This window comes from Hippocampus comes, unplaced genomic scaffold (assembly GCF_001891065.2).
Source record: "Hippocampus comes isolate QL1 unplaced genomic scaffold, H_comes_QL1_v1.1 scaffold41, whole genome shotgun sequence".
Classification (NCBI taxonomy): Eukaryota; Metazoa; Chordata; class Actinopteri; order Syngnathiformes; family Syngnathidae; genus Hippocampus; species Hippocampus comes.
In genome coordinates, this window is record NW_017805153.1 from 2162196 (window position 1) to 2176905 (window position 14710).

Below are 14710 nucleotides of genomic sequence, written 5' to 3' on the forward strand. Positions count from 1 at the left end.
ACATTATTGCACAACAAGGGGTAGGACTAGATAAGTTGTATACTTCTCCCTACTCCTTTGAACATATAACTGTGATGATGTTTGTATTACTTACTTTTATTTTTCCTTTCATAATTTTTGTTTGCATTTTGTCAATCTGTTATTGTATGTTTTATATATGTTCAATAAACAAACAAACAAACAAACAAACAAACAACACACACACACACACACACACACACACACACACACACACACACACACACACACAAAATCCAAACCTACCTGTCCCTATGTGAAAAAGTAATTGCCCCCTGAACCTACTCATGGGTTGTGCCAGCCTTGGCAGCAATAACTAAAATCAAGCGTTTGCGATAATTGTTGATGAGTCTTTCACATGGCTGTGGAGGAATTTTGGCACACTCTTCTTTGCTGAATTGCTTCAACTCGGCCATATTGGATGGTTTTCTAGCATTACTGCTCGTTAAGTTTACACCAAAGCATCTCAATTGGATTCAAATCTGGACTTTGACTTGGCCATTCCAAAACCTTAATTTTGTTTATTTTTAAAGGAAAAAAAAATGTTTTGAGATTGTCATTACGATCTGTTGAATTTTTCAGGAAAAAAATGAGTTTATTCCATTTTGGGATGGGGCTGTAACTCAAAATGTGAAAAAAGTAAACCTCTGTGTGTATTTTCCAGATGCACTGTATCTTCAAAATTACAAAGGTTTTATATCTAAATCTTGTGAATTTCAAGGTCTTTAATTTGACCTCTTTTCAGTAACTTTACTCACCCTCATCCGCAGGAGTAGGACGGCCATTCTTACTGACAGCAGGATCCGTACAATGAATGAGGTGGTGTCTGGAATTAGGATCATCAAGATGTATGCCTGGGAGAAACCATTTGCTGCTTTGGTCTCGGATGTCAGAAGGTGAAATTTATTATTCTGTCACAGCCTGGGTTGTTGAATGACAAAGCGTTTCGAAATGACTTGTGAGATCCGTGCAAGACGCTTTATTGTAGAACTATGATATCATCTTCACCACAACAAAAGTGACAGTGTGTCTGGTTTTGAAACATATCCATTTGTGTATCTCAGCCACAACATTAGACACGTCTGTACAGTCTGCATATGCCTCCAAATGAAAATCAGTCCAGTGTGGCTTTTTCACAAAATCAGCCTGGATAGGATCCAGCTTAGCCTTGTCTCTCGATAGGATACATGTTAGAAAAAAATTGGATCAGCTGGTTGGAATTTGATACCTCACAAACTGTAGGCCGGACATTACACGGAGGTTGCATAACCCCGCTGCCCCTCCCACCAATAAAAAAAGGATTGTGCAGACGTACCTAATAAAATGTTCAGCGATAAAGTCTCATTACTGCGTTTCCACTGTCAATCTGAGTCATTTGGCTTTTAATTTCTGTGTTTCTCCTCCTCATTACCATCATCATTATCACCAGTATCATATTCCTCCATTCTCTGTAGGAAGGAGATCTACCAGATCATGATGAGCTCGTATTTGCGCGGCCTCAACATGTCCTCCTTCTTCTGTGCCAGCAAGATCATCGTCTTCATCACCTTCACCCTCTATGTCCTGTTGGGAAATAAAATCTCAGCCAGCCGAGTCTTTGTGACTGTGTCACTGTACACAGCAGTGCGCCTCACTGTCACGCTCTTCTTTCCCAGCGCCATAGAGAAACTCTATGAGAGCCGTGTCAGTATTCAGAGGATCCAGGTCCGTCACTGCCTAATTATGTCGGCGTTTCAACTATTGACCCCCCATTTATGGGATTTGATAGAATTTTTGTGACAGGCTGTGCTGCCTGCCTCTGATCGCTGAATTTCAGTTGATCACGTGAGAACTTCCAAATTTTGCAGCCACAAAACAGTAGCCAATCATTCGGCAGCAATTTGTGTTTTTAATGCATCAAAGATGTGCATACCTTTGCCCATGTTTTTGTCTTATTTTGTTGCAGGAGTTCTTGTTGCTGGAGGAGATGACAAAGACCAGCACTCCTCTGCCGCATGCCGAGAAGCAAGATTCTGCGGTTGAGATCCAGGACCTGATGTGCTACTGGGACAAGGTTTGTAAAAGACACGTAACAACACACCCATCGTTCACAACAATCTAATGAGGTCAAAACGAGATCTGTGTCAACCACAGTACTCAGTATGGATTAGAGAGATAGTTTCCCATCGTCAAGTTTCCCATACATTTGTGGCATTCTTTTTATAGCTGTATAGTCCTGTAAATAAACATTTGAAGTACTATTTAAAACCTACAACATGGTATTGTTTGTATAGTCCTTAATAGAAATCTGCAAAACAATTATTTAAAAATGCTTCAGCCATAAAGATAATGAAACAAAACATTTGAATCACTGCCTGAAATGTTGGCCACAACTGCACATTAACAAGCGTGTGTTTTATTTTCATTTCTACTCCCAAAACGATTGCGAAGACAAAATAGATGAGTGGTTGAGTATTAATCTTCTGATCAGTATCTCTTTTAATGCGTATAAGTATTTCATGCTTATCAGATAAGTAAGTAAATGTTACTTTAGAAAGCTGCAACATACTGTAAAAGAATGAATATTGAGTGGCATAATAAAAGGTCGTTAGTTTTGCATGGCCTGTCCAATTGTTACTTTCTGAAAAAAAATGGAATGATGCTCACAAAATCTTTAATGTGGACATGGCTTACGGTCCTCATATGTTTGCCACTTCCATAGAGTCTGGATGCTCCATGTCTGCAGAATGTCACACTCAGTCTGACTGGAAAACAGCTGTTGGCTGTTATTGGACCAGTTGGTGCAGGGAAGGTAAAAAAAAAAAAAAAAATCCAGATTAGAAGAGGGGGTGACTTAACATGCAATGGCTCATTTGTCACCTCTTGCTCGATCCAGTCCTCCCTATTGAGCTCAATCTTGGGAGAGCTTCCTGTTGAAAAGGGAGCGATGAAAGTCAAAGGTCAGCTAACCTACGCAGCTCAACAGCCCTGGGTGTTTCCTGGCACTATCCGGAGCAATATCTTGTTTGGAAAGGAGATGGATCTGCGCATGTATGAGAGAGTCCTCAGGGCTTGTGCTCTCAAGCGGGTGAGCAAGTCAGGTGATAGTTGTGGTTCTTTCGAACATGCTAAGGCCGGTAGAAAAGCGCCCCATAATTGTCTTCACAGCTCTGAAAACTATTTGTTGTTGGTGCCTTGTTACTTTTCCATGTTTTTTGAGGATCTACCTGAAAATACAAACCACAATTCTGATGAAGTGGGAACATTGTTCATCCATCCACCCATCCATTTTCTAATCCTCTTATCCTCACAAGGGTCACGGGTGTGCTGGAGCCTATTACAGCTGTCTTCGGGCAGTAGGCGGGGGACACCCTGAACTGGTTGCCAGCCAATCGCAGGGCACACATAGACAAACAACCATCCGCACTCACAATCACACTTGGGGACAATTTAGAGTGTTCCTTTAATTTGCGCTTCATGTTTTTGGAATGTGGGAGGAAACTGGAGTCCATGGAAAAAACTGTGGGAACATTGTCTAAAACATTAATCAAAATAAAATTCATACATATATTTTCTGAACAATGAATTCACTACAAAGACATTTAATCTACAAATTACTAAATGTTATTGTTTTATTACAAATATTCTCTCATTTCAAATTTAATGCCTAGAACACTTTCCCAAGAAAGCTGGAACAGGGTCAACAAAAGACTGAATGCTATTAAAAAAAAAAAAAAAAAAACACCTGTTTGGAACATTTCACAGGATAACAGAAAACCTTTGTCAGTTTACGCAGTTTGTTGCCACATTTATAAATGCAAGTTAAAACTCTACCATGGACTGATTCCATGTGGAAAAGCCTTTTGTGGTCTGACGAGTCCACATTTCAAATTGTTTTCGGAAATTTTTGACGCCCTACAGGCTAAAATGAAAAAGAACCATCAGGATTGTTATGGATGCAGTGTTCAAAATCCAGCATCTGTGATGGTATGGGGCTGTGTGAGTGCCAATGGCATGGGTAACTTATACATCTGTGAAGGCACCTTTAATGCTGAACGTTACATGCAGGTTTCGGAGAAACATATGCTGCCATCCAAGCAACATCTTTGGACACCCCTGCTAATTTCAGCAAGCCAATGCCAAATCATATTATGCACGGTTACAACAGCGAGGCTTTGTAGTCGAAGAGTGTGAGTATCAGACTGGCCTGCCCGCAGTCCAGAACCATCTTCCATGGAAAATGTTTGGCGCGTCATGAAGCCCAATATTATAAAGACGACCCTGGACTGTTGAGCCACTAAAGTTGTACAGAGACAAGAATGGGAAAGAATTCTCCCTACAAAGCTTCAACATTTACAATCCTCTGGTCCCAAACGCTTATTGTTAAAAGGAAAGGTTATGTAACACAGTGGTAAACACGACCCTGTCCCAGCTGCTTTGGAACATGTTGCAGGCATCAGGTTCAAAGTGAGAATATGTGTAAAAATAATTTGAAATATATTGATAAGTTGGAAGATTCAATGTTTTATCTTTGTAGTTTATTCAGTTGAATATACTAGGTTGAAAAGTATTTGCAAATCATTCTGTTTTTATTTACATCATACACAACATCCCACCAACTTAATTGGAAATGGGGGTTTGCATGACTGGCCGCTGGTGCCACACTGTTGTGCAGGACTTGGAGCTGCTCCCAGACGGAGACCTGACGCTGATTGGGGACCGTGGCGCCACACTCAGTGGGGGGCAGAAGGCTCGTGTCAACCTGGCCAGGTAGTGCACATGCAATAAAAAAATAAGTCATTGCATTCCCCGACGTTTCACTATTCAGCGGATGTTTGTGTGTCTCCAGAGCTGTGTATCAGGATGCTGATATTTACCTTCTGGATGATCCTCTCAGTGCTGTGGACGCTGAAGTCGGAAGGCACCTCTTTGAACAGTAAGAAAGAAAATCATATTTTCACAATCATATTTTACACAGTCTGTACAAGCATTTAAAGTGTAGAAGAAAGAGAAAACTGTTTTTTTTTCCATATATGAGTTTGCTGCTTTTATTCAGTTATCTAGACTTCTTTCGTTGATTTGGAAACTTGTATCTTTTCATGCTTTTTTTTTAGGAGTAACTCCACTTTATTGGTGTAGTTTCTGTTTTTTTCCCAAGTCGACATGACTTTTTCAGGCTAAAATTTGCTCCGATCAATTGGCCAACTAGGTTTTCACAGTTTTCTAGTTTGTTAAAAAGAACCCAGTAAAAAGAATATATATAAAGTTCTTTACAATTTTGGGGGTGCTATCATTCTCTTTCGCACCCCTAAAAATGGACTAGATATGCCTATAATTCTATCAGTCTTTGGAGAAACAAAGTAACGTGTAGAACTGCACACAGATCAAAATGAAACTGGAGCAGTAGAGATAAAGGAATATGAAGAAAGACAGGAAGAGGTGCGGTGCTGTTCCTGACGTGCTGACAATGGCTCTTTTTGATCCACTCTTCCTCTTAAATAACAGCAGTGTTTCATGACACAAACACAGAGACTCTGGTCCAGGAAATATCTATGTTATTTTATTGTCGACCATTTATTGTCAACCCAGGTGCATCTGTGGCGTGCTGAAGAGCAAACCCCGCATCTTGGTCACCCACCAACTACAGTACCTGAAGGGAGCAGATCAGATTGTGGTCCTCAAAGAGGTCTGTGCATTCAAATGATTTTTTGCCCACAACCCTGAAAAGTCAGATTCCACAGATTTCTCAGAGGCTGTTAACATTCATATTCTTTGTGGTAATATGTTTTCTCATACATACACATCACTTCCTGCAAGTTGTCAACCACAGTTCGATGAAAAATAGGTTTTAATTAGTCATTACGAATGTTTCTAAACCTACTGGAAGATTGAGGCATCGTGGGTGGAGTTACTCAAGCCACTACTAGGCTTACTGGAAGTGACGTTTTTGTAGCCGACCAGCACGAAACACCAGAGATTTTTTTTTTTTACCACTCTTTTCACCATCGGTGTAACCAACTGCCACACAATGAATGAACCACTGCTTAAGTGCGAAAGCTCCAGGAGAGCAACTGAACATGAAGAGCACAGAACCGCATGTCACAGTAGCCACTAAATTGTTTGTCCTCTGACGTCACAGCTCCGGAAGTACCCGAGGACGAGAAAGTGCGAGATTCAAACCGCAGACAACCTATTCTGAATTGTATTTGGTGATTAAATGTCTACCAACCATCTAATTACTTTTTAATGACACTTATGCACTGTAAAGGGGGTCTAGAGGTCTCAAAAAAAACTCTTCAGTCTTTGGTCTCTGACCTTTGAAGGTGAAATCAAGTCAAGAACATTTCTTTACAATTTGTGTTCCATGTGCCAACCATCACACATGAATGAATCATGAATCGGTATATCTTTGCATGGGTCTTGCAGTTCAGACAATAGGTACATACTACAAAGTTCCCTTGGTAGCCTAAAAGTGTATTTAGTAGCAACAGAGCCAGTAAGTGTCAAGTGTGCATATGGCACACTAGCCATGTTTTGTATGGCTCCCGCTCTTGCCCCCAAGCATGTATGACGCTTCCAAAACTGGCATGCTTGTACAATTACAAATAAGTTACATTGATCTATACATGTTCCAGGGTCACATGGTGGCCAAGGGTACATACACAGAGCTACAACGGTCCGGACTGGATTTCACCTCACTCCTGAAGAAGGATGAGGAGGAGGAACCCCATCAGTCTCCCACAGACTTCTCCTCCCGAAGCCGAACTTTGTCCCAGAACTCAGTGCGGTCTCAGGCCTCTTCTGGGCACTCGGTCCAGGATGGAGAACATTTAGAAGTGCGTACAATGATTGTCTTTGCAAAAACATATGTAATGGTGAAACCTCAGATGCAACACAATTGTTCTTTCATACCTAGGCTGAGCCAGTGCACACGGTGGCAGAGGAGAGTCGCGCACAGGGATCCATCGGACTGAATATATACATCAAGTACCTGCGGGCTGGTGCCAGCGTTTTGGTTGTGGTCATTGCGTTGCTCCTGAACATTCTGGCTCAGGTAAGCAAAAGCAAAACTGCTTAGTCACACTTACGGGACAACGAATGGAAATATTTTTTGAAAAACATTGTGGAATTTATTTTTATCTCAGTACAGTTCTGCAAGTCACTGCGATGGCGTAGTGATACACTTGACTGACTTTGGTGCAGGCAGCAATCAGTCTAAACTGTAGTCTGCCTTTTGCCTGAAGTCACTTGGGATAGGCTGCCATTCAATCACGACCAGGGCTTGACAATAACAGTCGCCAACCCGCCAAATGCAAGTGAATTTCACCACTGGCGAGTAAGTCCGTCACTCTCATTTGCCACTTTGGCGGGTTGAATTTTACAAACCCAGTTCCGATGAAGTTGGAATATTCTGTTAAAAATAAATGAAAACCAAATACAGGGTCTTTGTAGTGTATACAATTAAATATAGGTTGAACCTCATTTGCAGATCATTGTATTCTGTTCTTATTTATGTTTGACATGACATCATAACTTCATTAAAATTGGGTTTGTAATTATAGTTTTCTCAAACGGCATCCGTAATATTAAACAGATTGCAATGTGAGTCTTTGGCACTACAACTCCCATGCGCATTGCCTGCACACAGTTATTGCTCAGTGGTCCATTTGTGAATCTTTTTTGTTGACGTCACTGCAAATAGGGAGTCAGAAAGAACAGCGGTGACAAGATGAAGGAGATGCATATTGTGTTCAGGACAAGCTATTAAAACTTGGAACAATTAGAGCAATGAAATGTACCTGGTCATTAGGACTGGTTATTGATTCAGATTTCCAAAATCGATTCGATCCTATTCACAAGGGCCCGATTCGGTTCGAGTTATGATTCACTTAGTTTAAATTTTAAATTCCAACCACAGGGCAGGCTGTGTAAATAAAGTGGCAAAATCACACTGTAAACTCATGACATTCACATTCCTGTGACTCTCACAAAGTTGCAATTCATTGCTGTCTTTATGTTTTTAAAACCAAAAAAACATCTGGACATCTACCGTCAAGCTTATGCGCCATGTGGCTTTGGTTTTCTACTCTCGCGCAGTGAGATCTCGCATGACGTGAGAAGTCACTTGAATACATGGGAAAAAGATATTTAAAGGATCGATTTATGGTTTTATGAATCCAACATCTGGCTAAGAAAATGAAAATCGATTTGATTTGATTTTTTTTTTTTTTTTTTTTTTTACCCAGCCCTATTGGTCATAGGGGGTGCATCGCGAGATTTATGTGGCAGGTGAAGTCTCAGGCTGAAAAGGTTAAGAGCTAAGAGCTTTGTCATTTTTCAGTTGTATAATTGTACTTTCTCTTTATGCTGTTGCATATTGTGTACAGCAAAGGCCTTTCATCTGCGGCATTGTGGGGAAAAAGGCTTAGTTAGGCAGTGTTAAGCTGCGGAGACACACTGTGTTTTACTTTATCTGTTTGTTCGTGATTAAAGGAGTCTTCAGTAGCACAATGGCCTAATGTGGTTTACTAACACTCTGAATAAAACTGTCATTGTTGCTTTTGTCATTGTTACTAGGTTTAGAGAACAATTAGGGGCAGGGTTATGTCTGGGTCAAGAGCTAAGAGCCATTTCTGTTTTATGTCAGTTGTACTTTGTCTTTTTTCAGTTTCCAGCAAGGGGCTTTCATCTTGGGCATTGTGGGGGAAAATGGCTCAGTCAGTCATTGTCGAGTTGTGAAGACACCCGGTTCTCTCACCGTGTCTTACTGTATGTTTATTGTCTGTCTGTTTGTTCGTGATTAAAGCAGTCTTCAAAAGCATGAATGGACTCAAGCGGATTACGAACAACCTGGATAAAACACAGTAGATGCGCGTAAGCCAGGACTCACAGCGAACTGCACTAACACAGGCTCTCATGAAGTTGGCAGAGTTTGACAACGCTGCTCCCAAATCACGTACATACTTTGGGTAAGAAAGGTAGACCTTTCACAAATTAAGTGTGGACGTGTGACTAAATATAATGTTCCATGTATTAAAAAAACAAACATTGGGATTGTGGAGTCTTGAGGTTTTTGCAAAAAAATAAAATAAAATACAGACTAATCCAAAAAAATACCGGACATTTAAAACAGAGATTAGGACAGGGCTGATAGTTTATATTTCGCGGCCGAAAGGAAAAGAAACTGAAAGATGAAAGAAGCATATCGCCAGCATCGGGTCAAAACCTCATAAGTCACAATTTGTTGCATGTCATATTTTTTCAAAAATCTATACTCAGTCCACACGTGCAGGTGTTGTTTTTTTTTTTAGTTATTGATCAATCTTAAGTGTTGAAAATAGCTTGCTCTCTTTGATGATGCAATGTGAATGTTTGAACAAACATGTCCTTTTAGCGTCTTTAGAAAAGTATTCGGACCGATGGCAGCAATATTTTCAAGTACAACTAGATAAATAGTGTTATAAAACTGAATTTGTGATGGTGACCTCAAACATTTGTGGTCTTAATTAGCGAGCGCACATGGGTCTTTTACATTTAAAAAGGTTGTTAATCTAGTTGTAGTAAACTGTCGTAAACATCGTCAGCTTTAATCATACTGTGTTAAACATAACCTGCTTTATGTTGAATGTCATGTGACCAAACCCGAAGGCATGATCCTTTGAACCCAAACCTGTTTATAGTTTTCTTTATGGCTGGCGTCCTGATAACGAAGATGATCATCTTTGCCAGCTCTCCAAGAAAGACAAACAAAAAACTGTGTAGATGTGTGGTCGTTCTACAATCCGTTTGTCTCCTGCCATTGAGCTCCGCAGGTCACCATAAGGAAGTGCTTTGACCTGATTTATGGACTGTGGACGCTTGTTGCATAATACCTATTATTCAACAAACAAACAAAATTGTTGCTAGTGAAAATGTTGAGCGGCAAATAACTCTGGAAACCTCTTGCCACAGTGCCTGGTGAGCAAAAAAGTTAACGTCAAGCCCTGCTCGTGACTCTGAAAAGGTTAAGCAGTCTGGAAAATAAATGAATGGATGATGGATTGGATTCTGGAATTTTGACAAACATATAGAGTAGTCTGAAATCTGAAAATAGGTATGTCTGAAATGCACTGAAACACTAACACAACTTTTTGCAGGTGGCATACATTGTGCAGGACTGGTGGCTGGCTTACTGGTGAGTAGAAGGTCCACACCTTCCCAACGTGGATTTGTTTGTTTTGTGGCAACACTGGACATTGTAGCCCATGTGAAAGACACTGCTAGTTTACTTCTCAACAGTTTCAATGTTTGAAACAACAGAGATCTGAAACTGGATTTGCGATCAGTACAATCCAAATACCCGATGAACACCTATCATTGTCGCATTTGTCGCATGTCTAATCATTCCAATTCACATGAACACCAGTGCTTGCAGGCAAGAGGTCAAGTTGTTACCCATTGTACAATGGCAATGGCAATAGTACACGGCCAACATTCGATAATAGCATTATGAATATCTGAAAATCAAGTTTCATCAATCTATAAAACAACTGGGACTGTTTGGCATTCACACAAGCAAAGGCGGACCTGTGTACAGAACGTCAATACATACATCTGGGCCATCTTACAGCACAATCACTGGCAAATCTTAAGTGAGAAAGTGAGCCAAACAGCAACCGCAATGTGTTCACATGTGACTGATGTCATCAGGGCTGAAGAGCAAGGCAAACTGGACATCAACAGCACCATGGAGCACAATGTCACCCAAGTTGACAAAGAGCTGGACCTTGAATTCTACTTGGGCATATATGGAGGTGACCTGTACACGGAGTCGGCTTTTTGCACACATGCACACTTTGCTTGTTGCAAAACTACAACGTGGAACTCTGTGCCTCTGCTGCCATTTCACAGGTTTGACCGCAGCCACCATCATTTTTGGTTTTGTGAGGACTTTGCTGATGTTCAACGTGCTGGTGAGAAGTACACAGGCCCTACACAACAGCATGTTTAACGCCATCCTTCGCACCCATGTGCGCTTCTTTGACGTCAACCCCATTGGTGAGTAAGTGTCCCTGAGCAAGAGAATAATCTTGTTTGCGGGTTTGAGATCTTTCGACTGAGCCACTATTCGTTCCCTTCCTGATATCTGTGATTTTTAAATATATACTACATGTAAATGTTTTGCATCATTGAACACATTTTAATATCATAAATATAGCCTAAGTACATTTCTAAATATTGATTTTATTTATAAAAGTTTTTTAAAAAACATCTAAACTCATCTGGCTCTTTGATAAGCGAACCCTTGCCCTCTGCATTATTAATTCTTGAGCTAACTGTTGTTAATCCTAATTTTTGGAAAGCGCCGTTCAAAATCACTGGCGAACTCGAGTCCTAGGAAGCAAGCGCTTGAAGACTCCCTTCCAGCCTGATAGGTGTCTATGTGTGCTGTAGCTGTGCCGCAGCCAAGGGGATGATTTTAAATGTAAGATGATGATGATGATACTAACAGTGCCTTCAATTAATCGATTTCTACATTGATTCAGAGGGTTTGATGCACACTGTTGTCATATTTATGAATGTAATTTGATGACATCCACCACACATATCGGCAGAGTTCAGAATTGGTCTGCCTGCTCCTTGATCAAATTCACAAAATCGTCTTAAACTACCTGCACTATTATGGTAACAACAGACATAAAGTTTACTCTTTGCCAACAAAGTGTCAGGTGTGCCGGGGGTGTGTCAAAGGAAGCACTCGATACACCAGAACACTCAGCTTGTGGCGTAGCTGGTGGCAAATTACCAAACCTATTAATTAAGGCTTGCGTCGGCACGAAAAGCTTGATGCGTCAGTTCTTTTGTTCGAGTGCACCTTTGCCGTCAATGACTTCAGAGCCCTAAGAGCGCAACGACAGCTTAAGGAGGAGGTCACAAAAGAATCCAGAATGTCAACCAAAGAACAGCAAGCCTCACTGGCTTCATTTAAGATAAGTGCTCATGAGGACCTCAACAGTAGGGCAAGTGTTGATAACTGATTGATTAGACCCCTTGCTGCGATTAATGGAGCGAGTCTTTGTCATATTCAAATTGATTTGATGATCTGAAACGGTCTGGAAAAAAAAGTGAAAAATGTGCAATAAATTATGAAATCGGAAAGCCGCAATATCTTTTCATGGCATTGTAGCTAGCTAGGTCAGATAAAAATATTGTGTCACCATATTAATGTGGCACAATGTAAGATGCCACAAGTTTTCTGTAACAAAGAGGAGGATTACAATATACAGTAGAAAAGTAAAACAATGTTACTTTTTTCCTTGGCACAAGTTGGTCTTCCCACAATGTATTCCCTCTGTTGCGTGACCAATTTCAGTTCGCCAAACAGACTGCGGTGTCTGGCTCCGTCCTTTAGGTATGTTTAGGTATATTTATTTTTGGTGCACCAAAGGGGTGCCAAATGGAGTGACAGTAATGATCAGTTCGATTTAAGGTTTCTTTTTTAATGTTTCGTCCTCGGTGGCACAAGTCTCACCCCCGGACTTTTTCACCCAATCATACTTGCTTGTCATTTCACATTCGGACGGCAGTCAGAAATGATCAAATTAACACCAGTTCACAGAACACAACTGCACGGTCGCGACTTGCTACATTATATTATAAGAGTATACAGTGAAAAAACTGACAAGAAGAGGGAATGCTGTGCAGTAATGTATCTACTAAACTCTACTGCTTGGTAATAATGGGGCTTTTGTGTCCTGTTTGATCTCAGGCAGAGTTTTAAACCGTTTTTCAAAGGACATTGGCCAACTGGATTCCATCATGCCGTGGACCTTTGTTGACTTCATTCAGGTATGAAATCATGAGTTAACAAGTTAACCAAGTGATGTCTGCAAACACCCACCTTCAGCTAAATGAAAGAAAAATATAGAATAAATTTGAATTTTATTGTCACTGTCCCGGGAACAATGAATAAAGTGGTACCTCTACTTACGAACATCTCTTCAGACGAAATTTTGAGTTCCGAAAAGTCTCAACAGGAAAATATTGCCTCTTGTTACAAAAGAAATGTCAAGATACGAAAGGTAAAAATACAGTATGGGCTGCTACTCGCAGCTGCGAGTTTCCTGAACGCAACACACTTAAAGCTGCTCTGCCATTGGCAATTACTGAGCATCATCCTGGCATCCCATTGGCTAAGAGGGACCTCTACCGTACGAGTCTATGTGTATAGATAGGTGTTTGGGCTATGAGGTGTTCCGATAGTTTTACGTAAATGTGACTCACCCATTATGCACAACTCTCATTTATTGTGCAATAATCTAATTGTAACATGTGTTTATTGCATATTTTGATGCATTTTATGCTTTAGAACAGTGTTTTTCAAACTTTTTTGAGCCAAGGCACACTTCTTTCATTGAAAAAAAATCTCGCAGCACACCACTAGCTGAAAATGTGAACCCCCCCAACCTCCGCTTATTTTAACAATTAACGTGTGATATTGTTACTGTAACCGTTTCTAACATTGAAGAATGACGTTATAACAGCTTGAATTGGAATCAAATGAACACAAAGAAAACAGTATTTTATCATCTTTCATATTGATTGTTTCACCGTCGTCCTGCATTCATGCGTCACAAATTCGCTTGTCTCTTGTCGAAACACAAGGCAATTGGCTAGCTGTTGCTGCTCCCTAGCAGTATGGGAGGGTACTACATGATTACTTTCTGGGCCATAGACCGCACAGCCATACAAATTGGGTATTTTACCACGGCACACCTGACAATGTCTCGCGGCACACCAGTGTGCTGAAAAACGCTGCTTTAGAAAAACATGTCTGAATTGGGGGGGGGGGGAACGAATTAGGAACATGGAAACCGTATCTCTACTTAGAAAATTTTCTAGTTAAGAAATTTCTTCCAGAACCAATTAATTTCATAAGCATAGGTACCACTGTATCAGTGAGCCATCTCACAATTTGAAGCATCTCGTTGAAAAGAATATAAGCACACACTTATTTACACAACAATTGTCACATAACTTCCATTTTCCAAGCCTGGTCCTGGTCCGTATTGCTGTGTTGTATAGCTCTCAGTGCACACAGATGGCGGCTGGACGGCGAACGACGGGGGCGGATATTCACATTAATCTTCAGGGAGGGTTGGGGGTCGACCTCTCCGGAAATGGACCAGCCATTCGGGAAACTCATGCAATCCCCAATGGCCGCCGTGCCCCGGATTCTCAATGCAGACTGGGTCTCAGAATGCGATGCGGCTTCACGTCAAACGTGAGCAAATGGGAGAATAAGCGAATCCACGGGTACTCTCGTCAAACTCATCATCCGTACTGCTTTGCATTTATTCACACTTACCTGACATCCAAACTGCATTGACTTCAGGTATATTTACTTTCTTACTTAGGTACAGTATCTTTACTTATTGTAGGAACAATATTTTATGCTCAATCACCCGTGTCAGGTGTAAATCACCCGGAAACATGCATACATACGACCCAAGGACCTACGCAACTCAGATGATGGCAACTCAATCAAAAAGAATTGCTCTGTACTACTGTAAAAAAAAAAAAAAAAGGCTTAGGTGTTTAGAAAAAGAAGTGTCTATTGCAACACACCTTCAAAGCAATTCTACAAGTAGCAGCCTGCAATAGTTCTATTTATACCAGTTCTAATGAAGTTGGGACATTGTGGAGGGTGTTCATAAAAACAGAATACAATGGT

At 40.7% G+C, this 14710-nt stretch overlaps 1 protein-coding gene across 3 annotated transcripts in view; it reads left to right on the forward strand.

The window, feature by feature from the left end:
- The window catches only part of abcc4 (ATP binding cassette subfamily C member 4 (PEL blood group)), a 39700-nt gene that overhangs the window by 11033 nt on the left and 13957 nt on the right, over positions 1-14710 (forward strand). For 2 of the 3 annotated variants that reach the window (XR_002168098.1, XM_019868549.1), the window contains exons 7-20: positions 789-914; positions 1473-1722; positions 1964-2071; positions 2720-2809; positions 2894-3085; positions 4673-4767; positions 4847-4933; positions 5587-5683; positions 6633-6833; positions 6914-7051; positions 10134-10171; positions 10687-10790; positions 10888-11034; positions 12746-12825. Coding sequence is in view for 2 of the 3 variants with exons in the window: in XM_019868549.1 (XP_019724108.1) it covers positions 789-914; positions 1473-1722; positions 1964-2071; positions 2720-2809; positions 2894-3085; positions 4673-4767; positions 4847-4933; positions 5587-5683; positions 6633-6833; positions 6914-7051; positions 10134-10171; positions 10687-10790; positions 10888-11034; positions 12746-12825 (1753 nt within the window). In the remaining variant the exon portion in view is untranslated. The remainder of the gene's footprint in view (positions 1-788; positions 915-1472; positions 1723-1963; positions 2072-2719; positions 2810-2893; positions 3086-4672; positions 4768-4846; positions 4934-5586; positions 5684-6632; positions 6834-6913; positions 7052-10133; positions 10172-10686; positions 10791-10887; positions 11035-12745; positions 12826-14710) is intronic. The other variant, XM_019868550.1, reaches the window with a different exon arrangement.